At 31.5% G+C, this 24,777-nt stretch overlaps 1 protein-coding gene across 3 annotated transcripts in view; it reads left to right on the forward strand.

Moving 5' to 3' along the window:
* The window catches only part of LOC129976725 (organic cation transporter protein-like), a 50,420-nt gene extending 29,118 nt beyond the window's left edge, over positions 1-21,302 (forward strand). For all 3 annotated transcript variants that reach the window (XM_056090431.1, XM_056090432.1, XM_056090433.1), the window contains 9 exons: positions 706-1,213; positions 4,691-4,794; positions 6,412-6,566; positions 7,967-8,135; positions 12,431-12,673; positions 15,633-15,847; positions 18,012-18,193; positions 20,766-20,905; positions 21,019-21,302. In XM_056090431.1, the coding sequence (XP_055946406.1) occupies positions 788-1,213; positions 4,691-4,794; positions 6,412-6,566; positions 7,967-8,135; positions 12,431-12,673; positions 15,633-15,847; positions 18,012-18,193; positions 20,766-20,905; positions 21,019-21,085 (1,701 nt within the window). In that variant the 5' untranslated portion in view covers positions 706-787 and the 3' untranslated portion in view covers positions 21,086-21,302. The remainder of the gene's footprint in view (positions 1-705; positions 1,214-4,690; positions 4,795-6,411; positions 6,567-7,966; positions 8,136-12,430; positions 12,674-15,632; positions 15,848-18,011; positions 18,194-20,765; positions 20,906-21,018) is intronic.
* The last annotated feature ends 3,475 nt before the right edge of the window (positions 21,303-24,777 follow it).

The raw sequence follows: 24,777 nt of genomic DNA on the forward strand, positions 1-24,777 counted from the left end.
ATACGACGGCACAACTTCTCTCCCTTTGATTAAGTGCATAAAATATTATTTCATGCAATATATTCATTACCAATAACCATGGTGAGTACTTTGTTCGTTAGAGATGCTCTCTCAGATGGAGTTAGGAGACAGGGAGACTTTCTGAAAATTCTCAAAAGATGCCCAAGCATACATTTGCGAAGAATGTATCAGTTATGTGAATCTTCTTGGGTCGTTCAATCCTTATATAATATGGGCCGAGAGATATAAAAATAGATTTTAAAAGTGGAAGGAGTTAATTTTTTAATCTTTGAAGTTGAAGATAAGATTCCAGTATTCTGAAGTTCCTAGTACTTGAATGATCTTAGGAATGGGAGCCCTAATTAATATTTGAGTGCTCTAGTTAATATTACAATTAGTATTAAGCCCGGTGATAAGGTGCCGGCTTCCGAACTAGAAAGTTTCAAGTTTGGGGCCCGATCCCACAGAAGAACTGTTGTGTAATCTAGATGGTGCACACTAAATCCGTCAGGGCCACCCAAGCTTGGCGAGGAGGTGCCAGCTTTGGCGCCACCCTCGTCATCTGACCTCAGTTCAGAATTTATAATGTACGTCCTAAAATTGCCCTAGTATTGCTTTAAAATGGGACTTTAATGTAATTAAACTAAGCTAATTGATATTTATACATAAAGACTTATCATTACATATTCTTTTATTGTTTTTCAGGTTTTAAGAGACAATCTTAGATGATATAAGCAACCTAGAGAAGAACAGTTTCTATTTATTTTACTTCACAATTATTGTCAGAATGTGGTCATCCGAGAAAGACGAGGACTGCAATTCCGTCCAGAAGAGCTCCGAATCCTACATCTCCGAACCCGAAGAATCAGTAGAAGTCAGCGACCTGATTGGTGGCTATGGTCCATGGCAAAGAGATATCTTCGTTCTCCTGTTCCTAGCTTCCATTCCATCAGCATGGCATAACCTTCAAATGACCTTCATGGCTCCCAAAGGAGTGGAATTCTGGTGTTCGAAACCATCCCACTTAAATATGAGCGTAGATTCTTGGCGTAACATGAGCGTACCACCGCACCATTTAGGACTGGATAAGAGATGTTACATAAAACCGTTTTGGAGGTTGGAAGACAATGCTACTGTCGAAGAAAGTGACCTTTTGAAATGCACCAATTGGGAGTACGATAGCAGTTTCTATCCGTCCACTATAATTGACGAGGTATGTATGTATTGTATGTATTCGTTTCGTTGTATGCTTCTTAGTTGAGATTATGGAAACCAAGTTTTGAAATAATTGGACCGCAAATATAAGATAGAACAAAATTTTTAAATGAATACTACCACCTTTGGCGATCAGTTTTTTCGCCCAGATTATTAACTTATTAGACTGTTAAATTTTTAATATGGAATGAATTCTTTAAAAAAACATTTCACCTAGTTAATTAATGTGACTAAAATACATGAATTCAATTAAAACAGTTTACAGAAATTTACAAAGCGTATATATTACGGAATAAAAGAGGAGGGGAAAATCCTACTGCGAACTGAATAATTGGCAACATCACGTGGTTGAATGATTTGATGAAGAGTTTGAATCCTATTAAAATATCATTTCTGATTACGTATAAAATTGAATTTATATTATAAAATAATTGTTTTGAAAGATATTTTTATTAATTTTCATAAGCAATTCATGACAATTACGGCTAGACATAAGATTAATAAACGAGCGCCAAAACTGAAACACTTTGAAACGATTTCTCACCAAATATAATCGTGACAATTTGTTATTGTAACTTTAAAAACCGTTTGTTAGCATTTCTGGTATATATCCAAGATTGTTGACTCTTTGATAGTTTTTCGACGATTGGCAAGATTTTGACGTGCTTGGCGAGAAAGAATACATAATATTATCATGATTATTTATCTGGCAACTGTTAAGCCTATTTTTACTGTGGACATCAAACAAAATTTCTTGATTCCATTATTTCTTGATTTCCTTCATATCTTCTTTCCTCTGACTGAGTGTCCTCTTTGGTGACGTGGCGAACTATCTCCAGAGCACCCCTAATTATATTTTGCAGCCCCATTGTTTAGTTAAGCGAAGCTTTTGACTCAGCACAAATGTAAAAATGTTCAATGAATAAAGCAGTCTGAAATGTGCGTGATGTTTTGTTCATATTTCACTGTTGCCATTCGACAATTAGTAATAAGGTCGATTTCTGTGCCACATAGGTTGGTGTTATATATATATGTAGATGGCATTGTGAATTATATTTAGCCAGTGAAATCCACTTAAACGACGTAGAATATAAAAACAAAATTCTATTATGTATAATTATGGGATAATTTATAAAATGTTTGAAGTATTTCCCTTCGAAATCGAGTAATTAACGGCGTTTTTCGAGCAAATCCAGCCGTGAACTCTTGAAAAATGTACTTTCCGTCGGCACGCCGCTTATTCGCCCTCGTTCTAATTATTCAAATTTCGTTGAAAATTGCTCTAAATTCGTTTAGGAAATGCACCTGCTAATCTGCAAAATATATCCGAATTTTTGTCAAAAATTTTGAAACATTAAGATATATATTGCATTTGTATTTTTAAGATACAAATACTATATTGCATATCGATGAGAAGTCTATTCCTTAATAAACTGGTTTTATTAACGAAACCCTGCTTATTAATTAACTCAGTAATAAACAGGGTTTATTAACGAAACCCTGTTTATTTATTAACTCAGTAATAAGCAGGGTTTATTAACGGAACCTTCTTTATTAATTAACTCAGTAATGAACAGGGTTTATTAACGAAACCCTGTTTATTAATTAACTCGGTAATAAACAGGGTTTATTAACGAAACCCAGTTTATTAATTAACTCAGTAATAAGCAGGGTTTATTAACGGAACCTTCTTTATTAATTAACTCAGTAATGAACAGGGTTTATTAACGAAACCCTGTTTATTTATTAACTCAGTAACAGGGTTTATAAACGAAACTCTGTTTATTAATTAACTCAGTAATAAACAGGATTTATTACTGAGTTCCCAAATGTGTTCCCAAAATGTTTAACAAGCGTTTATTTCTCTAATTATTGCAATTAGAAATATACTTCTAGATACAAAGTTTCATTAAGTAAGTTGGGGTGCTCTATATTGATACTTTGGATTCTGTAAAAATTGATAGTAAAAAAATATATATAAATGAATTTTCATGCTACCAGCATGGTGCCAAAGTAAGTTCCAAGTAGTAAAATGTATCTCCATCTATGCACTTAAAAAATTCAAGGTCCCGCCAAGAAGATTTGTTTATACATATATATGTCACCGATATATGTTTATAGTTACATTTAGAAGGACTTATCATAAATTTGGATGAAAATATCTATTTCGGAAATGCAATTTTATTTATAATTGAGCACTAATTATTCTGAGAATTATTTGACCCATGGAATGCAAGGCAAACTTTGTACCTTTAACTAAGTATGAAAGTAGCACTCTAAATATAATTAAATATTCAGAGCAAGATAAAAATGCTACTTATAGTCATAATTTTCAGCATAAATCTTTATTTCGAAGTGAGGAAGATATGAACAATCACTAACCAAAAGTATTTTTTATTTAAAAGAACATTGGTGTTTATATTTTTGTCGGCATTTAAGCATTTTATGGAAGAAACTTCTCTACTGAGTAGCATCATCATGTTAAAATGATGAAAATGTCATTAAGTACATTGAACACTGCTGTATAAATGTATAATTTTTATGATTTTGTGATTACCTTAGAATTACTGTGAACAAATTAAATTATAGAATTATTAACTTAGCATACTTTCATGAAATATCTTCTATAATTTATGCAGTATACTCCCAAGTATCCAGACTCATTTGGCGGAAGGGTAGGCCAGATTACAAAAAAGCCGGATAGGCCAGAGTTCTATGAATTCATACCTTTGCCCACTAATACCAGAAGAAAAAAATTTTATTTCAAAATTATTATATGTTTATAATTAAATAATTATAATTTATTTCAATGTTATAATAAGTATTTTCTCACTTCTTATTGAATACTAAGCCCTTCATTTATCTCAAACCAAGTAGAATGTGAACGCGGCCAGCCCAGTGAATCATAGAAGCATTTTGCCGTCACTCCTGGGACTAATTGCTAATTTTTCCTCCATTGTCACTACAACTTTTTTTCGGTTATCACCCATTTTGAAATCTTTACTCTGGTACTCTAAAAAACCATGAAGCGTATTTCAAGCACAAATAACGAATACTGTATGTACTGTGCAGTTATGATCAGAAACAACGGCAACAATTGAGGTCCGTTACACACTGACGAAATAATGTACAACGAGCAGAATTCTGCTCTTTCCCCGTCACAACATGTAGGATCATTGTAGCAAGCGCCCGAGTCCAATTCCTTGTCAATGTTGCCAATATAAGCCTTCCCTTCCTCATTTAATAACGATAAAATAAAACTATGCCGGATTGTACGGAAATTGGATAATGAAGCCGGATACTCGGGAGTGTACTGTAGTTATTTGTGTTCCAACATATGAAATATGCAAAATAAGAAACGGAAATTTAAATAATCAGAAATAGGATAATTTAAATTAAAACCTGTCATTTATAAAAATATTAATTAATGTAATTTACAAATAATACTGATTATAATTTGATTTTTGTTCTTCAGTGGGACCTCGTATGTGACCGAGAGTGGCTGATATCTTTCTCAGTCTCCATTTACAATGTGGGTTATTTAGTGGCTGTCTTGGTCTTCGGTCAGTTTTCAGACAGGTAATTACATAATTTCACAGTGAAAAAACGAATATAAAAAGGATCTCCAATTGTATTTAAATAGTATACTTCAAAATTTTGAATGAAATATATTGATAGAGGCATTTTTTAATTATGTACAGATTTAATAACATGATGACATGGAAAAAATAGAAAAAAAATATTTATTTAAAAAAAGAAATTTCTGTTGATAAGATTTGAATTTACATCATTTTAGTAATGTTATACAATTAGAATCATAAAATCGATTGTAATTACTGATACTCTGGATCAAACTGATTGCTACAAAACAAAGTATAATTGAAAAAAAATCTTAGAAAAATAAATCTAAAATTATATGAATATGATTATTTTAGTTTTATTAAAAACCACAATATTACTAAGCTTGTTATTGTAACACTAGAAAATTATAATTTAACTCCTAAATTGGGTTTTTTTTGTATATATTTGGATACGTTCGTTTTGGAAAAACATTATCAATGTTCAAAATATTGATTTTCTGCAGAAAATGCGTATGTTATGTATCGAATTAAATATTTTAGAATAATTTAATGTTACAATATAAATTTCAAAAGCTATAATTCGCTCCATGACGGTTAAAGAAAAATATTATTTACTTTGATACTTCAAGGTTATAAAAAGGTAAAATGAATTGTTACAATTATGCAAAATATTATTTATATATTCAGTTTGCAGATTTTACTGAAAAAATGCAATACATTCTTTAACTAAGAATGAATTTATTTCCTTAAATAATATAAATTGATTACTGAAATGAATTTATTTACTTAAGATTCTGCATTAAAGTAATATAAATTTAAAAACTATTTTTAAGATTTTTATTTGAGACATGCTGTTTTTTCTAAGTCTTCCACTAAGCGATTTTTAAATTACTAAAAATATGCCGTTTCAAACTATATTTATGAATACAAGAAATTCAGGAAAATAATGAAACGATTTTGAATTTTAATGAATACAAATGAATTAAAATCGCTTTTCAATTAATCAAAATTTTTTTGCTAATTTTCTTTTTCTTTCCAAAGCTTAAAATGCAAAAAATTAAATCATTCTTTAAGAAGAAAATTAAGATTTTTGAGTTATTTCGTAAAGGAAATAAAATAACATTATTTAAAATTGCAATTCAAAAACAGAACTCTATAACAGTGTTCACTGTAACTTGAATAATAATATTAAGTTATTTCGTTCTCAGTGACTTCCTGTCTTTTATTGTGGGTGAGTGAATACAATTATTTAATATTGAGAATTATTGTGGTTGTATAAGTAAGAAAGCGAATATGTAAATAGAGAATTTCAAAGAATTGAGGAAGTTCATGCATCAGAGATATCCGCCGAATATTCATGATCTAGGTCAACGAAAATCCAGGTAATCTTGACTTCATCCTTTACGAGAATGTTAAATACCTGTAAATTAAGGAAAAAGTGATGCAAAGAAGCTTACTTATCGTTGCAATGAACTTCCAAGACTTAATTAAGTGATAGGAAGTGATTTCGTTCTTAAAGGCCTTTTTTTAAGGTCAGATTATGTAATAGATTTTATAATCTTTTCAAAAATCCATTTCCTGTAAATTTTCATTGATGTTTGTTTGTTTTTTACAGTGTTGGAAGACGACCTACTTTGTTATTTTCCTATGTTATGAATGTTGGAGCCAGCTTTTTATCGGCTTTTGCTCAATCCTTTGCAGTTTTTGCTATATTAAGATTTTTTACCGCTGTGGGGGCAGCTGGATTTTATACAGTCAGTTTTGTTATATGTAAGTATAATTGTTACAACAAATATCATATGATCTAGCTGTGCTAGACCATTCCTATCAATCTAAAAACCTCCAAAAAGTCAATGAATAAAATATAGAAGTTTCAAAGCGCCATTTTTATCGGCTTTTGCACAATCGTTTGCAGTTTTTGCTATATTAAGATTTTTCACCGCTGTAGGGGCAGCTGGATTTTATACAATCAGTTTTGTTATATGTGAGTTTTGTTATTGTTATCACAATTCATATATGATTTAGCTTTTCTAGACCATTTCTACGAATCCCAAAACCTCCCAAAAGTCAATGAATAAAGCATGAATCCATCAAAGCGTCGCTTTTAATAGGGAAGATACAAGATACTAGATATACAAGAAAATGTAAGAAATTGCATGAAAAATTTGTTTTATCTGAGAAGAGATATACATCTGAAAAAATTATGAAATCTAAATTTTTATACACTCTCATGGTTTTATTATTCATATTCTAAAAGTTCTTGACGCACTAATATGTAAAGAGAAAAAGAATCCACTCTTCTGTGGATTAAATTGAACGAGTTATGAAGCTTTGAATTCCATCATTTTTGGCCAATCAACGACCAACGAAATACTATGTATTGATCCACTTAGAGGCGATTATTAAACTGGTATAAAATAGTTTAAAATGGTTGTGATATTCAAAGATATATAACTTTTAATTGCAGATTATTGTAGCTTTTTTTATTTAAAATGTTAGTATGTCACAATTATTTTATTAAATACTAGTTGGCATTGACGATTATTTGGTTCATCAAAATCAACAGTGGCTTAAAATTTCAAATAATTGTATTATGTAATTGTGACTTAATGGGTTCCACATTGAAATATTTTTAAACCACATTTTTGATAGATTCAATGAATACGATGAACGGAATGATTCCTTTACACAACAAAGAACATTTACATAGCGGATAGTATTCCATATGACAGAAAATTAATTATTTCATATAACAGCGAACAATTATTAAAAATTTAAAATCCACACTCATAAGGAACAAGAACAAAAATAACTTCTATTTAAAAAGATATTCCACTGGTACGGTGCAGATACTCAAGAGACATTGTGCTGGAATTGAAATATTGCTGTAGCACAAAAATTGTAAGTAATTTATGCAGGTAGATTTTTGGTTAGACCAGTTTCTTTCAACGTAGGACTTATACCTCTGACTCAGATATCGGTAAATTGGCTCAGAATTTGATGAAGGATGGTCAACGTTTAAAACTTTTTATCTTTTTTCAAAAAATATATAATTCCTTTCTTCTCTAATAATGTATTTCTTTTATGGAAATTATGATCACTGATTTCTTTGAATCTTTAGGGCAGAAATACTTTGACATTATTTAGAAAGTTTTTTCATTTCATTTCAGTGATAGAGATGGTGAGTCCAGTTTACCGATCCATGGTAGGAGTTGCCATCAATTTCGGATGGTGCTTAGCTTTCATCAGTCTTCCAGCAGTAGCGTGGATTATAAGAGATTGGTTCTGGCTTCAGTTAGCTGTGACCCTTCCCAAATTACTTTTTATCTCCGTATTTTGGTAAGTTTGTGTGTTTATTTCTTCCTTCACAAAAGAACAACATTTTTTATATCTTAATTCTTTGCAGCAATTAATCAGTTTTATGGTATTTAAAGTTTAATTGAAAATAATTTCTATATTTCTGAAAAAATGATTAATAGTTTATTGTTGTGATTTTTATCTAATAACTACTGTTCATTTCAGTATCCTGAGATGATCACGAATTTCTGGAATTCTTCGTCTTCTTTGACCTTGAGATCCTCCCTATTAGATACTTTTTTGTCCAATTTTTTTTCCTCGTGTATATGAATATCGTGCCGTTTCTGGCCATATTAATTTAATTCAACCCGCGAGGAATACAAGTTTACTTTATTATTAGATGTAATCATCTCCTCCTTTCAACTTTTCTCTCACCCCTATTTTGACAAATGAAACCCATCCTAAGACATGCATACAAGCTAGGAGAGTTTTAGAATCCATTGTCAAACAGTAGACATCTTTGGCAACCAGTTGGCCGATCAGGAGTTTTGGTTTTTATTTAATTCGCATTAAATCTCTTATTCGTTGTATGGTATTTATGATTTCCTTAACAATATATTTTTGAGTATCAAACTTCGATAGACATGAAGTGCGTGTAGTTTAATCGCCTTAGCTCTCTTCAACTATTTTGTACATGAACTTTAAAAAAACGAAGCACGTCTAGAGATATCGTTAAGTCTTTAAATATGTAACTGCTTATGTTATAAATTTTTAAATTGCGCATTGTCTTTCGTAAGGTAGCTTTACTTTTCAATTTTTGATGGAAATTATGGAGATAAGAAGAAGAATCATTCATTATTAGATTTCAATTATAAAATAGTGTCATTTGATTAAATATTTTATGATAGAATGAAAATTATTTGAATTTCATAGCATCGATGGAAACTATTGTCGGAAACTATGTAAAAAATATATATTTAAATCATTAGCAAAATTTAGGAAAACCATTTAAAACAAATAAATGGGTGTCATTAAAAAGACAAATTTATAAATTTTAAAATGCTATAAAAAGCAGCGTAAGTGGAATAATATTTTGTGAGTTTATCATGAAAATGGCACTAAATTGGTGCTAAATTTTGAATTAATGAAATGTTTATTAAATTATCTAGAAAATCACTATGAAGTGTACTTACTTCCCAAAGTATATTGATATCAAATTCGAATATTCTGGCATATAGATTTCCAATTTACACTCTCATAGATAGACACATTTTAATTTGGTAGAGGAACAAATTTAGAGTAAATTGAATTCTTATTCTGAGCAGAATAGGAATTCTGATTTTGAGCAGAATGTGAATTCTTCCAGATCATAGCTGCATTGACATGTAAAATTCTGTGACCTTATTTTGCCATAAAATTCGATCAGGTTGATCAGGCACACAAGATATCATCCTCTGCAAAGTCCATTTAATGGATTATTAGTCATATTTTTACCTATCAAATATTTAAGGAATTATTTAATGCAGAGTATTACTAAAATATATGATACATGAAATAATAGTCTGTACAGAGAATGTTATTGCTTCAAGATATAAAGACCATGCAGAAATATGTAATAAATTGTAAATAACAAATGCTAATTATAAAAGTACCGAAGAATTTTATATATATTACATTTGTCTTAATTTGTAATATTTTACATTTTCATTTTTCCATGAAATAGGCATCAAAAGAGAAATATATAAAAAAATATAAATATATATATATATAGGTCCTTACCAAATCAAAATACTTTAATTAGATGATTATTTATTACTTTAATACTTTGCAAAATACTTTAATTAGATGACTATTTATTTCCTTATTCAGATCATCTAATATATTGCATTACTTATCTGATGCATTTTATAATAATGACGTACTAATCATGAAATTATGCAAAAAGAGACAAAGGTAGAGCAGAAACAAATTATAAGTAATTAATGACAAGTACTTTTTTTAAAACTACTTCTAAATAATAAATCTTCTTTATAAAACTACTTTTAATTCTTCCTTGTGATAGAAAAACCAACACTTGCCTGTCGCGCCTTGCCAGTGGCCACCTTAAATGTCTTTTCTTTTCTTAGGGTGAAAAATGTTACCCTCTTTGCCCGAAATGTTGCCAACATCAGGCCTCTGCTGAACATATTCTAGACTGTTTAGGACTTCTTTGGGGAGAAATGTATTCTTCTTCCTTCCTCGTTTTTGACTTTCTTCTTGTCAACGGATTTTTGGATTTGGTCTGACTAAGTCAGACCATGGAGATTAGCAACAACAATAACAATAAAATTACTATAAAATTAGGGGTTCTTCTTATTCCCAACTACTTCTTGTACGATGATAGTTTCCTTTTGTACCCAGCTCCTATAGATTCTAAGGGCCGCGGTGGCCTGGTGGTAAGGTCTCTTCTTCGGAACCGGTGGGTTCCAGGTTCGTGACCCGATTCCACCGATGAACCGACGTGTAAGGGGCTCTGTTGCACGCTAAATCCGTCATGACCAAACGTCCTCCCGCTGGAGTGGTGTGGAGAGGGGGGTGCCAGCTCAGGTGTCGTCCTCGTCATCTGACCGCGGTTCCAAATTACGAGGTCCGTCCCCAAATAGCCCTAGTGTTGCTTCAAACGGGACGTTAATATAACCAAAACAAACCTATAGATTCTAAATTAGACACGAATAGAGAAGAATAAAAAGTTTTTATTACCACAATCGCAGTAAAGATTCATACATTTGTCATACCGGTAGATGACGCTTTCTATTTCCTTCCCGAAAGACGCTGTTACCAATGACGTGAGAAGACCTTGAAGCTCCTCATTAGTCTAAAGTTTAGTTATATTAACGTCCCGTACTTGGGCTATTTTGGGACGAACCTCGTAATTTTGAACGGTCAGATGACGAGGACGGCATCTGAGCTGACAGCCCCCTCTCCACACTACACTACATCAGCTAGAGGACGTTTGTACCGTTCGATTTAACGTGCACCATTCCCGCTTATATGACGTTTCTTCGGTGGAATCGGATCTCGAACTTGAAACCGTCTGGTTCCGAAGCCAAGACTTTACCACCAGGCCAACGCGGCCCTCATTAATTTAAAGTTTTTACTTTAGTTTTTTAATCAGTTAATTTACTCAGGAATGAAATGATAATCACTCAGATCTTAACTGTGTTCTTCATGCCAAATATGTAAGAAAGCCTTAACATTTCTTGAAAACTCCTTATTAGTTTGGAAGTTTTGCTTTCTAGTTAGCTTTTCAATTCGGGTAAGAGATGAAAATCGTACTGCTCCTAAATGTGTTCTGGATGCCAGTGATGTGAGAGGATCTTAACATTCCTTTGATGCTTTTCATTAGTCTGAAAATTTGGCCTTCTTTACAATTCTAAAATCCAGGGAAGGGATGCAAATGATGTGTTTAATATTCCTTTGCATCTCCTCATTAGTCTAGAAGGTTTGCCATCTAGTTAGTTTCTCAATTCAGGGAAAAGATGAAAATCATACTGTTCTTAAATGTGTTCTGGATACCAGTGATGTGAGAGGACCTTAACATTCCTTTGAAGCTCCTCATTAGTCTGTCAGTTTTGGCCTTCTGGTTAGTTTTTCAATTCAGAGAAGAGATAAAAATCATACAGCTCTTAATTTTGATCTTGATGCCAGTGTTGTGAGATGGCTTTAATATTTCTTCGACATTCCTCATTGAACTGGAAACCTTTGTCTTTTAGCCAGTTCTTCAATTCAGGGAAATAGATGAAGATACTTCATCTGTAAAACTTTCCCGATAAAGGAGGAGGACATCTATGCAAGTTTATTGCAATGAAAGATCTTATTTAACGAGTTGATCAGGCGACTGGAAAAAAAGGTTGGATATTGGGATCCCATACAGAAAGCAGGCCGATCAACCTATCAAATTGAGAATTTATACATTTCTGCTACTTGTTCTCTTTTCAAAGAAAATTCACAAAACTTCTGGACTAACGAAGAGTTGTGTATTAGCTTGATTATTACACATTATCTGGAATACACAATTCACATCATTGGTGGATGAGTTTTCAAAGAGGGGTTCAGAGCTCTATTCCACCGATATGACAATATCTTTATGTAGTAATAATATATTTATAGTAGTAGTAATGGACTTTGTAGTTTTTATGTCGAAAATTAAGCATGTTTTTGCGTATATCTAAGTAATATATTCATTTAGTTCTCCACATTTAACTGCTTTATGGCCCATCGGAATTTGAGAAAAAATCCGATGTTGTATTCTTCAAATGTATTCATTTTTTACAGAGCTAATGTAATGTTCTTTGTAGGGTGATTCCGGAATCTCCTCGTTGGTTGCTTATTCGAGGAGAAAAAGATGTCTTCAGAAGGGTGGTCGAGAAAGCTTCAAGAAAGAATGGCATTCCACCAGAATACGTCGACATCGAGATCGAAAAGTTGATCTTGAGAAGCGAAGACATGCGCACCACCTCTGCCGAATCCACGGCGACCGTCTTTGATCTCTTCAAAACGTCCAATCTGAGAAAGAATACCGTGATATTATTTTATAGCTGGTACGCAATTCTCATTTTTTTATTTTTTATTTTCATGTAAACGAGGCTTGAAAAAAAAAAGCTTAAGCTTAAAAAAAGCTTTAAAAAATTTAAAATTCTTGGTATTGACGACTTCCCAAGTTTCATATTCTCACGACCCCCAAAGTCGAATTTATGGCATTATGCTTATCTGTTTGTTCATATACAACTGGACATGATAATTACAAAATGCAAACAAATAAAGGGACCAAATTTGATTACAGTTTTTAGCATCTAGAGTGTAGATATAAATCAAATTAAAGGCTTGATTTTCTGTATGTATATATATTTTCATGTATGTAAAACGAATAACTTAAAAACACAATGAACTTAGATAAATGAAATTTGGCACTTGATCTTTTTATTAAAATTGTACTCTTTTGTATCAAATTCCGGTTTCAATAAATATAAAAATAGGTCCAAATACTCTGAAGCCGAAAACACTAATTTCCAGCACTATGAAAATAAAGATAAGAGAACATGTGGCTTTCATTCCTGTTGGTTAGGTATATTATTAACTCTTTATTAACTCGTCCATGGATGAGAAAATTACATTATTCAGTACGAAGATGAGGGTTTGTTAATGGCGGTGTGACTAAGATCCCATTGCCCCAAAATTTTTCTGCTATATTTTACATGAAAAGGCAAACTGAAGAACGATTATAAATTTTCATAGTAATCATATAAAATGGGTAAAGGATATAGTAATTTTTGATCGAGCAAGCTAAATAATACTGAATTTAAAACTAGGCAGTATTGAAGAATTAATAATTTACTGTACATTTTTTTTTCATTTTCGTTTAACTTGAGAAGCCTCATATATACTCTGCACATTTTAAATTTTTTAATCTATTCTTCTTTCAGCTCCTGATGAGATGGACGTTAAAAATTTTAAGTCCTTATAGGTTTTTGATGAAAATGTATTGTCACAAATATTTTCAGAACTCTTATAAGTGATTCGTTTGATTTAATTAGATTATATACATGTGGCATCACGTAATATTGAATTTGTAATTAACTAAGTTAAAAATGTGTATATTTATAAAATTGAATACTAAATTAAACATTTGAAAGCAGAAAATGTTTTGAATAGAGATTTTCTTCCTTTATATTGATAAATTTTTTTTAATTTATTGCTTTTATTACAAGAAAGAGTTGTAAAAGACATGAATCAATAATGATAATTTGTTTATATATTATATTAAAAGATAGTAGTAAAAATAATAAAATTGTGTTAATAATAATTGATTTAATAAAATTATTGGGAGTCTTAATTTTTGTGATAATTCTTAAAAATTAAAATAAAATAAATTTTATAAAATAATTTATATAACAATTTAATAAAAATTTAGCCTATATTAGATCAAAGAAGAAGAAATATTTTACACTATAACGTTTCATAAAGTAAAACTTTTTAGGTTTGAATTCCATACAGAATAGTTAACTTTTAATGTGATGACCTTGGAGTTTAAGAATTACAGTAACATTAACAAATTGATAACAATAAGTGAAATAGGTAAATTCAATTTTTTTATCATATCAATGGAAAAGAGTTGTTTAATAATTATTTAATATATATATATATCTAGGTTAATTGTTTTGCTTAGTGATTATTATTCCTCAAGAGATCACTTATATTTTGTTGGTATTTGTATTGTTTCTTAAAATTTGTTGAATGATGCCACACATTGCGTTTTAAAATATCTAGTACTTGACTCACTTTGGTATACATTGGTGAGCTGTCTTCAGTATTCCTTTCCATCGGAATCATCAACAACTATTGCCCGGCCTTGCTCACAAAAAGTTTGCAATTTTTAAAATTTCAATAAGGAGAATCTTTGAAAATTTCTACTGTGCTATTCCGTTGTATTGACTAAATTCAGGTAAACCTTTCATACCTGTAAAGAATTTAGATTTAGATTCTAACACTCAAAGATATGTTTATGATTTTGCCACCATAATTCAATTTCAAGAAACAGTGTGCTCCTGTTTATCAGATTTATGGTAAATATGGCAGAGTAGTTGCATGTTTAAGTCAATCCAGATATCTCTGGTTCAGATCAAGGAATCAGAAAAAAAAAATCCACGTGAAAAATTGCTCTTTGTTGTTTCCTTGCAACTGGAGTAAGAATTTTCACGAATATCAATCACTGGTTAGAAATGAAAGATAGTTCAATTCTCCAGTCCAAAAATGATAATATTAAATGATATATCGATAACACTAATGAATATTCTTAGCTACATTTGAATACATCTGTTCAGGACCAGAGGATTTCGATAATATAAATCAGATAATACAACATTGATAACTGCCACACGATGCCGTCTCCTCAGTATTTAATGCAAGAATGTTAATTTATAATTTTTTTACTTTCTTTTTCAGTTGCATTTATACTATTTGAAATAAGATAAATCAAATGCAAATCGATTCTTGCAGTTTTCTTGATTGGACAATGGAAGAAATAAATTTGTTAAAATAATGTTTATAAAATCTCCGTAAACCGCATTTTGGTAAAAATTTTTTACAGGCTTTCTTTATGAAATTTTCTTAAACCGCATTTTTGTTTAATTTTTTACAGGCTTGTTTTATGAAATCTTCATAAATAGCGTAACGGTTTAGTAAATTTAGATACTTGTTTTACAAAATCTCCTTAAACTGCATTTTGGTTTAATTCTTTTTACACGCTTTCTTTATAAAATATTCAGAAATTGGATTTTGGTTTAATATTTTTTTATGATCGTTTATAAATCTTCGTAAACTGCATATCGGTTTAATTTTTTTTACAGGCTTGTTTTATGAAATCTTCTAAATTTCATTTCGATAAAAATTTTTAATGCTTCTTTTCTTATGAAATCACCTAAACTGCGTTTCGGTTTAATATTGTTACAGTCTTGCTGATGAAATCTCTGTCAATTGCATTTCTGTATAATTTTTTTACAGGCTCGTGAACTCCTTTATCTATTTTGGATTGTCTTACAATACCGGAGAGCTCCACATGGATCCTTACCTGAGCTTCTTCCTGTCTGGGGCGGTGGAGTTTCCTGCCTATTTGATTACTATTAAAGTGATCGGAAAAGTGGGCCGAAGGCGACCGCTGGCCATCGCAATGGTCATTGCCGGACTCGCCTGCTGCTTGGCTATACCAGTGCCTTCAGGTAAAAAGTCAATTTTTTAAACAATTTTTTGCATTTTTAAAAATATGTTACTTGTCTTAAGCCATTTATTTCGACCGTGGCCTTTTATCCTATCATATTATCTCGAATTTATATTATTCCCTTTTTACGCAGTGAATCTATAAGTAGCAAAGTTAGTTTCACATATAGTTCTAAAGGATGCTGATTTCATGTTTAGTCAATGACGGCACTGTTACAAACAGCCAAATTTGGCGACAAAAATGAGGGATACCGAATATTTCAGAATGCTTACTATATTTCCATTAGGATTCAAGTTCCAACGTTTGTTCTAGAACATTCGACGTTAAAAAAGCGAAGGCGCGTGGACGAATCAGTAATGAATATTTCAGACGAGAGATACTAATAAAACGAAGTTTCTCTTTTGAATGTTGATTATTTAATTAGTTCTATCTAAGCGCTTTGTACGATTTGCCAAGTTTTATAATGTTTAGATAAGTGTGTTGCTAATTTTTGCCATGAACTTCAAAAAATACTTAGATATTTTGAACTCATTGCTTATCAAGATTCCGTCATTAAAGATTGAAGTGTGACTCTCTAACATTGAACTTTGAAATTTTGCTTATATAATTCTGCTAGTATTTCCTGATACTTTCAGTCAACAACTTTTCATATATATTCTTAATCTTCTACAAAAAAAAAAAAAAAATACTCCATACGCTCTTGAAAACATTTTTCTTGCTTATACTCCTCGTTAAATCAGTTTTTTTTTACAAACAACAAAATTGTTAAAAGGTAGAATTGTTAAAAGATACGTATTGAAAGAAGAGAAATTTAGCTTAGACATATTTTAACGTTTTCTAGCAAACGATTGCCTATACATTTCCTGATTACAAAAGATATCCGATAATTTTTTTAAAAAATATTAATAATTACTGAAGAAAAAAATTGCATTCCAGAATTAATTTGCAATTCAAAATGTAAAATTTTGAATTTTAAACAGTATAGAAATATTTTTTCTGGTATAATTTCTTTCAAAATTAAAAGTTTGGTTCATTTGTATTAATTCCCTATCTTAGATTAATTTTTGTTAGTTAAAAATTGATAGCATAATTCCTTGTGTGCGAAATTTGATTGAATTCGGCCCAGTTATTCAGGAAGAGATATGGAATATACACATATTATAGCCAAATTTTTAAAATTTTGTAAATCAAGAAATTAATATACAAAATTCTTGAATTTTTGTAAATTAAGGGATTTTCTTACCAGCCTCTGTCTCTTAAAGTGAGAAAAGAAACTACTAAATTCCAATATCAATCTATCAATCAGAAAATGCCGTGATCTGGGAGTCCCGGGCCCGAGTCCTGGTTCGGGAATGTTTGTTCTTTATCCCATGTTTTATTTATGAGGTGTGTGAAAGCCCCCCCCCCCTCCCTTGTAAAAAGGGGTTGTGCAAGCGTGCGTGTGAGGGTTATCTTCATATGAGCAAGAAGACAGACTTCTGCCCTAGGATGTTCAGAGGTCTTTACCTTCAGAAGCTACTGCAGTCCACTTTCCACGACTAAGCTGACACGACATCATCATCATCAATAATTTTATAAAACGCACCTGCGGATTATGACTGTAAGTTTGTTGACCAGTAGATCGCTCATATTTGTTGGAATCCACACATATGTTGAAACATGTTGTCATACTCATATCTAAACAAATTCTTTGTCAGTGTTTGAAAGAAGAGCAACGCTTCTCGGAACATGTTCAACAATGATTTATTTTTGCATTTCACTATCGCTTTAACTATTCTTATTGCACCCTATTGTTTTATAAATCTTTTAACTTTCATTTCACACTTACACGTGCACATGCATAAGCACATATTATGTTCTTTATAAGTTTTCATTTATCTCCGATATCAGAACCAATCTAACATTTTCAATTTTATTTTCGAACCCAACCCATTGAAACTATTATGAATTGTACATTTCTTTTACAATAGAAATAATAGGGTTCAAATTCCTAAACCAGAGCACAATACCTTATCCATCGTGTAAGATAATCAAACTTCGCTTTTAGGCCACAAAACTTTTATTACCAACATTCTACCAAGTCGATCTGGTCGAGTAGTTTTCAAATTAAGACAAGAATACGAAAATTCTTATTCTACATTTTGATTTCTTCTTCTTTTTTGTAGATTATGCACCTTTGAAAGCTTTCTTTCCCCTGGTGGGCAAATTCTGCATTACAGCCACATTCGCAACGCTCTACGTCTACTCAGCCGAGATCTTTCCAACAGTCGTCAGGAATGTTGGACTAGGTACGGGGTCGACGGTGGCACGAATCGGATCCATAGTGGCGCCTTTTGTCAGAGAACTGGTTTGTATAAAGACGCTTGAATTGATATTATAAGATATATGTTTACTTATCTTTGAACCTTATGACGCCACTACAGTGGTATTAAGTTGCTTTCATACTTTAGGTTTAAAGCACATATAATTCAATTTTTTATTCAAATTCAAGATGAATCCCACTCGGGGGTACCTCGGAAATGAGGGTGAGAAGTTTCCGCTATGGTGGGGGATTCTCGCCAACCGAGTTGGTACAGGAATGATAGGGATTGGGTACCTCCTACTGTTGCTTCCTATAGGGAGGTTGTACCGTGATCGGTGATAGACCTTAGGACTCAGTTCCCGCCAGTGTTGTTGCGGCTGTCCGGTCAATCAGGTTTTCCCGTGTGCCTTTCGACGGGGTAGTCAGTATATGATATATATATATATATATATATATATAAGAATGTGTCGATTTTCGATTCGAAAAAAGAAAAATCGATTTTTAGAAATATCTATATCATGACGATAAATCATGGCCTACGATGAATCGTGATCCTTGTTTGGGTCCGTGTGTTTATCCGTGTGCCTTGTGGCCGGCCGGAGTGGTCGTCTGTGGTTTATATTCAAAATGCAATTAATTCGACAAAAAAATTAGCAAATGTTATACCAATAAACCTTATCTGTATTCTTTAATTAAATAGAAAACGGATTTATATATTTCTTAATCTAAAATAGCCATGCATCTCAATATTGCCATAGTGGCGCCAGTGAAAGGCTAGTTCTAAAACCTAGTAGAAGACAGATGAATATAAAAGGATCAACCAAAACAATTATACAGAGGAAAGCACCTGTGTAAGTGCAAAACATATCCATGTTAAAAAAAAGTTAATAAAAATGCATACAAATTTTCGTGGCATTACGTCTTTAATTAACCCATTCACTCCCAGAGAAATTTAGCGACGTTTTATTTTACAGCAGTTTCCTACGAAATATCTTGTTGACGGCAATGAATGGGTTAAGAGATGGGATACTCGGATTGCATTACAAACTACATAATAAAAAGCAATTTCGTGATCTACAGCACGTAAATGAAAGGGCATAATAATTTTTTAAATAAATTCGATGAAGATCATTTCTTAATCATTCACGGTGCAAGTATGACTTAAGAATGTATAAGTAAGTAATCATGCATAGTTGAAGTATTAATCATGAAAGGTGAAATTAAGGAATAAAAATTCCAAGTTTATTGCAGTGGTTTAACACTTATTGAAATCATTCTTTATCTTAAGCTGGTAACTTTTTAAAAATTAAAATGGGTATAAAATTATTATTTATTTAAAAATATTATTTAACTTTAAAGAAAGATTTGGAATAATTTGCGAGCTAATAATGCATGCTACTTTAATTTCACCTAGAAAAAAATTTTGTTGATAGATTACAATAATGTGAAAGAAATAAAATTTTTGTTATTATAAATAATGTCATTTATATATGAAAAATGGAAATTATTTTATAATTCTTGAATTTTATCTTATGATTTTAAGCGCTTCATAAAAATTTTAGAGATATCTGCTAATTGCATAAAGAATAGAATATGTTACAGCTCTTGTAGAATGCTTTAAACGAATTTCTTTTCTTAAATGCATATTCTAAATTTTATCTAATGTTATGCCCTTTTAAATCTATCAATACTGAAACGCCCTAAGCGCCCATTCGACAAAACTACGGTGGTTGTCCAAGACGGATGTCTATCACTTAGATACGCTCATTCCGATGAGTCTGGGGACAGAGTGGTTTTCTGACAATTTTCAAAGAATGTTCAAACATACATTTGTTTGTTGTTGTTTCTTATGGCACTTGCCATAGACAAGACCGCTGTTCGAAGACAGCGGATTTAGGCCTGGGAGGGAGCGCCTCTTGTTTCTATAGTAGCGCCATCTAGGGCCAAGAGAACGACTTAGCTACACACACGTCACAACCCTTTTTACGGGGCGGACTTCATTCACTCAAACACAGATGGTAATTCAGACCTGAATCAGAGAACGATCACCCCTGATCCAGTACCCAGTGGTATTACTCTCGACATGGAGGACTTTGTGACCACGACAGATTTAACGCGCGTCAGCCACCAAGCACGCGGGGGATTTTCGGCCGGCGGGGTTCGAACTCGCAACCTAAAGGACGCGAATCCCACGCTCTACCAACCAGGCTATCCCGGCCTTGTACATTTGTTTAATAGTCATTATTTAAGAGGACCGTCTTTTGACTGTCAACCCCTTATGTCGATGGGCAGTCATATTTGTTTTGTAAGGGGGAGAGGGTGAAATCTTTGAAAAAGAAATTCGTGCATTTTAGAGTTCTGACGTATCTGAATTTCCCTGATGCTAGAAATGAGAGGGATAAGACAAACTGTGAAGGAAATAATGGCAAGTACGATAATTGCATATAAACAACAAAGAACATAATTTAATAAAACGCTGGTACCATTTTTTAACATTTTTTCTCACACATCGGGGCATGTCTAACTTTTGAATGTACATGAGGAGCTTATGCATCATCCATGCTTTTTTCCAAATCCATATAACATTTTTTAATAGTTTCTTGAATTATGATTTTAGGGTGGCAGCACTTTTGATAGTTTCCCCGATCTTCTGTACTCGTTCCTATCAGTTTCCAGCGGGTTTTTGATCTACTTCTTACCGGAAACCAACAACGAACCGTTTGCAGATACACTTAAACAGGCAGAAAACATTGGAAAGTAAGAAAAAAATATTTTACTATTCCTAGAGATTATTACATGAAAAAATAATTAATAATTTGTAAATTACTAAATGATAAGAATTATTTTTCAATCTGTCATTTTCTTTTCAGGAGACGGAAAAGCGATGATAATATGAAATCTGGTCATTGTGACGATTTTATTGGAAACAAGATATAATGGCATTATTTAGAGAGCATTTGTGTAATATTCATTCATATGTCGTCACATTCATTCTTAATTTGTTTTCATTTCGTCCTATCTTTGATAATTTACGCCTCATAAGTGCCAAGCGTTTTGTACATACTTTTGCAAATAACTATTGGACGGAAGGTTATTAATATGTATATTTCCAAGCAACTGTTCTTGCTCATTCAGAAAGTATACTATTTGTGTTGCGTGCTTTGTATTATATAAATAAAATATTTTAACAGTTTGTTAGATAAAACTTGTTTGTGATTTCTTTTTGAAATTTGCCGGTACCCATTGCATTCTCATATTGATAAATCAATGCATACGACTTCGCTCTTCATAATTACTTCTTAATTTATTATTGAATAGGATTTAACGATATTTAGAGCATATCCAAATTAGTTGTTGATCTCTAAATTAAATGCTTTGATCCCTAAATTAAGCGTACAATTCTGGTACAAAATATTTACAAAAAAAAAAAAATACCAGCTATTTCGATTTCTATATGTGAGAACTTCTAAGATACTAGGTATAAAAACTTCAGATTTCATTAATGAAAATATCGAGTAGGTTAATCTCTATACATCATAATTATTATAAAGATAAATCAGAGGAAGCCCCCCCCCCACTCCGAATTTTTCTCGGAAACTCTCTAATAAATGCACTTACGTATTATTAAATGTATGTCATTGGTGAAATACAGAATATTAATATTATGTGATATTTGGTTGTTAATCCCTGGTCCGTATACCACTGGGGAAATACGTAATATTAATATTTTGCGATATTTGGTGGTTAATCCCCTGACCGTATGCCACTGGGGAAACATGGAATATTAATATTTTGCGATATTTAGGGGTTAATCCCCTGACCGTATGCCACTGGGGAAACATGGAATGTTAATATTATACGATATTTGGCGGTTATTCAATGCACCGTATGCCATTGGCGAAATATGAAATATTAATATTATGGAATCTTTGACGGTTAATCCCTGCACCGTATGCCATTGGTGAAATATGGAATAGTAATATTATGCGATATTTGGTGGTTAATCCCCGGACTGTAAGCCATTGGTGAAATATGAAATATTAATATTTTGCGATATTTAGTGGTTAATCCCCTGACCGTATGCCACTGGGGAAACATGGAATGTTAATATTATACGATATTTGGCGGTTATTCAATGCACCGTATGCCATCGGCGAAATTAGAAATATTAATGTTATGCGAAATTCGGCGGTTAATCCCTGTACCATATGCCATTGGTGAAATATGGAATATTAATATTATGCGATATTTGTCGGTTATTTTCCGGACCGAATGCCATTGTAGAAATATGGAATATTAATATTTTGGAATCTTTGGCGATTAATCAGAAGAATTTGATTAATTAACTAGCGCTATAAAACGGAACATGTATTTTAAATACCTTTTTTCCCTGACCGATTGAACCAAAATTTGACACAGAACTGAAATCCTATTCACAAAAAATCGATACCAATTTTCATTCATTTAAAGGCTTAGGCAGTGGGTAAGAAAATGAAAATGATCATTGAAAACTTTAAGAATTAGACATAATTCATTGAGTAAATAAACTAGCGGGAGTGTTCTCTCTGAAAGTTTCTCGCATATTCTCTAATAAATATACTACTGTATTATTAATCATATGCCTCTGGTGAATAAGAGTCATGAAAGATCCCATTTGAGTGCTATCCTCCTCATTTCATCGCTGGTAATCGATAACATAAAGCTACAAAATTATCAGAGAAATGAAGCTGCGTGTTAGAAGCCTCTTTTCCTATCATTTAGAACGAAAATTTGACATACAAATATAACAGAAATCATAAGGTCCCATAGCAAATTATATATAAGTAGGCCTGGGCGATGACAGCTCCAGTCTATCATCGGGATATATCGTCCTAAATATATTTCTCGATATATCGGGAATTCATTACTTATTTACTGCAAAAAAATTATAATTAATATCACTTAATGTGCATACTGGATTTCACCAAAGAAAGAGGAACTCTTTCAATTATTTTGAAAATTTTCATTTATATGGTAAAAATATTTGGGTTTTTTTTCTACCTATAAAATAATGATGTTACATTCATTTCGATATAGAGTATTGCAGCAGCATTTCGTTTTAACGATGTCTGCATCTTACAATATACCATAATATTTTATTTTATTTTAATAATGGAGTAATTTTTAAAATATTACCTTCTCTAATGCCCATTTAGAAAATTTCAGCTTCATCCACCCTTTATATATGCACAAAATATTTGTGCTTCATACGGTCAATTGAATAATTTTGACGAAACGCGAATTGGAAATGTGAAGTCTAACATCATAACAAATTAATTCGTTTTTTTTTAAAGATGATAGTGGCCGACCAAATTTAAATATGCAACTAGAATTTTAAATATCTGTCTATAAAATTATTACTACTAAAAGTAAAATTTTAGAAATCTATAATAAGTAATTCCTTAATGGTAATAAAGTATCATAAAAGTATCATGAAATGTAAATGTAAATGTAAAGTATCATAATATAAAGTATCATGAAATGTAAATGTAAATGTAAAGTATAATATAAAGTATCATGAAATGTAAATGAATTTAGGAGAGAATATTGCAATACATTAAAAATTTAGATAAGGCTGTCAATTCTGAGCAATTAGAATAAATGAATAATTAGGAAAAAAATATTCCTATGTACATCCTTCATACAAACTCATTGAAAACATAAACATCAAAACAAAACTCTTATGCTTTTGAATATTAATAGCATTTCTGGTAACTCTATCGACATTTAAGTACATAATAAAAATTGAATTATAAAGTTGAAAGAATAATAAAAAAGTTATATAAAGTACAATTATAGATTTTAAGAACTATCACTAAAAATAATATTTATTATAAAGATAAAATAAAATATTGTAAAATATCATATATTTAATGGAAACTTAAATAATTTAAAATGAAAGTATTTTAAAATATCATAATAAAAACACCATAAATAAATTAAATAGTGGAATTTTTTAAGACAATTCAAAAGACTGAACGTTTGAAAAGAAAAAAAAATAATAACTTTTAAATAATTAAATGAGAAGGTTTAAAAAGCATGCTAAAGTATTCATTCATATCAATCAAAATCAGTCCAATAAAAATCATTTATCTTTCTACCGCTAGCATTGTATAATTTATCAGCATCGAAGCAATTTAAATGCCATGTTACCAAAACGAAATCGGAAATTTGCCAGGACGGTACGAATGGTCTGCTGCATGATCTTGAAAATTTGATCAGCATTGAACGCTTGATCAAATTAGATAAGCATCAAAATAAAAATAGTTTGAAATGGCAGATAAACTGATATATCATTAAAATTTATTTTTATCATAAACGTAGACCAAAATAGATAAATAAACAATACATACTGAAACAGAAATGGAATAATAATTTTAGAAGTATGAAATTCACACAAATTGTATTTTAGAATATATATTAGAAGAGTCTGAAATTAAAGGTAAAATATATATATATTGTTACGAATCTTTAATGCTGCTTCCCAGCATAGTTGGTTCCACCATCGGAAAGAATGTTTTACAGTCATCCGTATTGGACGGAATCCGTGCGTCGCGTCGGAGGTCCCGGAGCTTGGCGACAAACTTGGC

This window comes from Argiope bruennichi, chromosome 7 (assembly GCF_947563725.1).
Source record: "Argiope bruennichi chromosome 7, qqArgBrue1.1, whole genome shotgun sequence".
Lineage (NCBI taxonomy): Eukaryota > Metazoa > Arthropoda > Arachnida > Araneae > Araneidae > Argiope > Argiope bruennichi.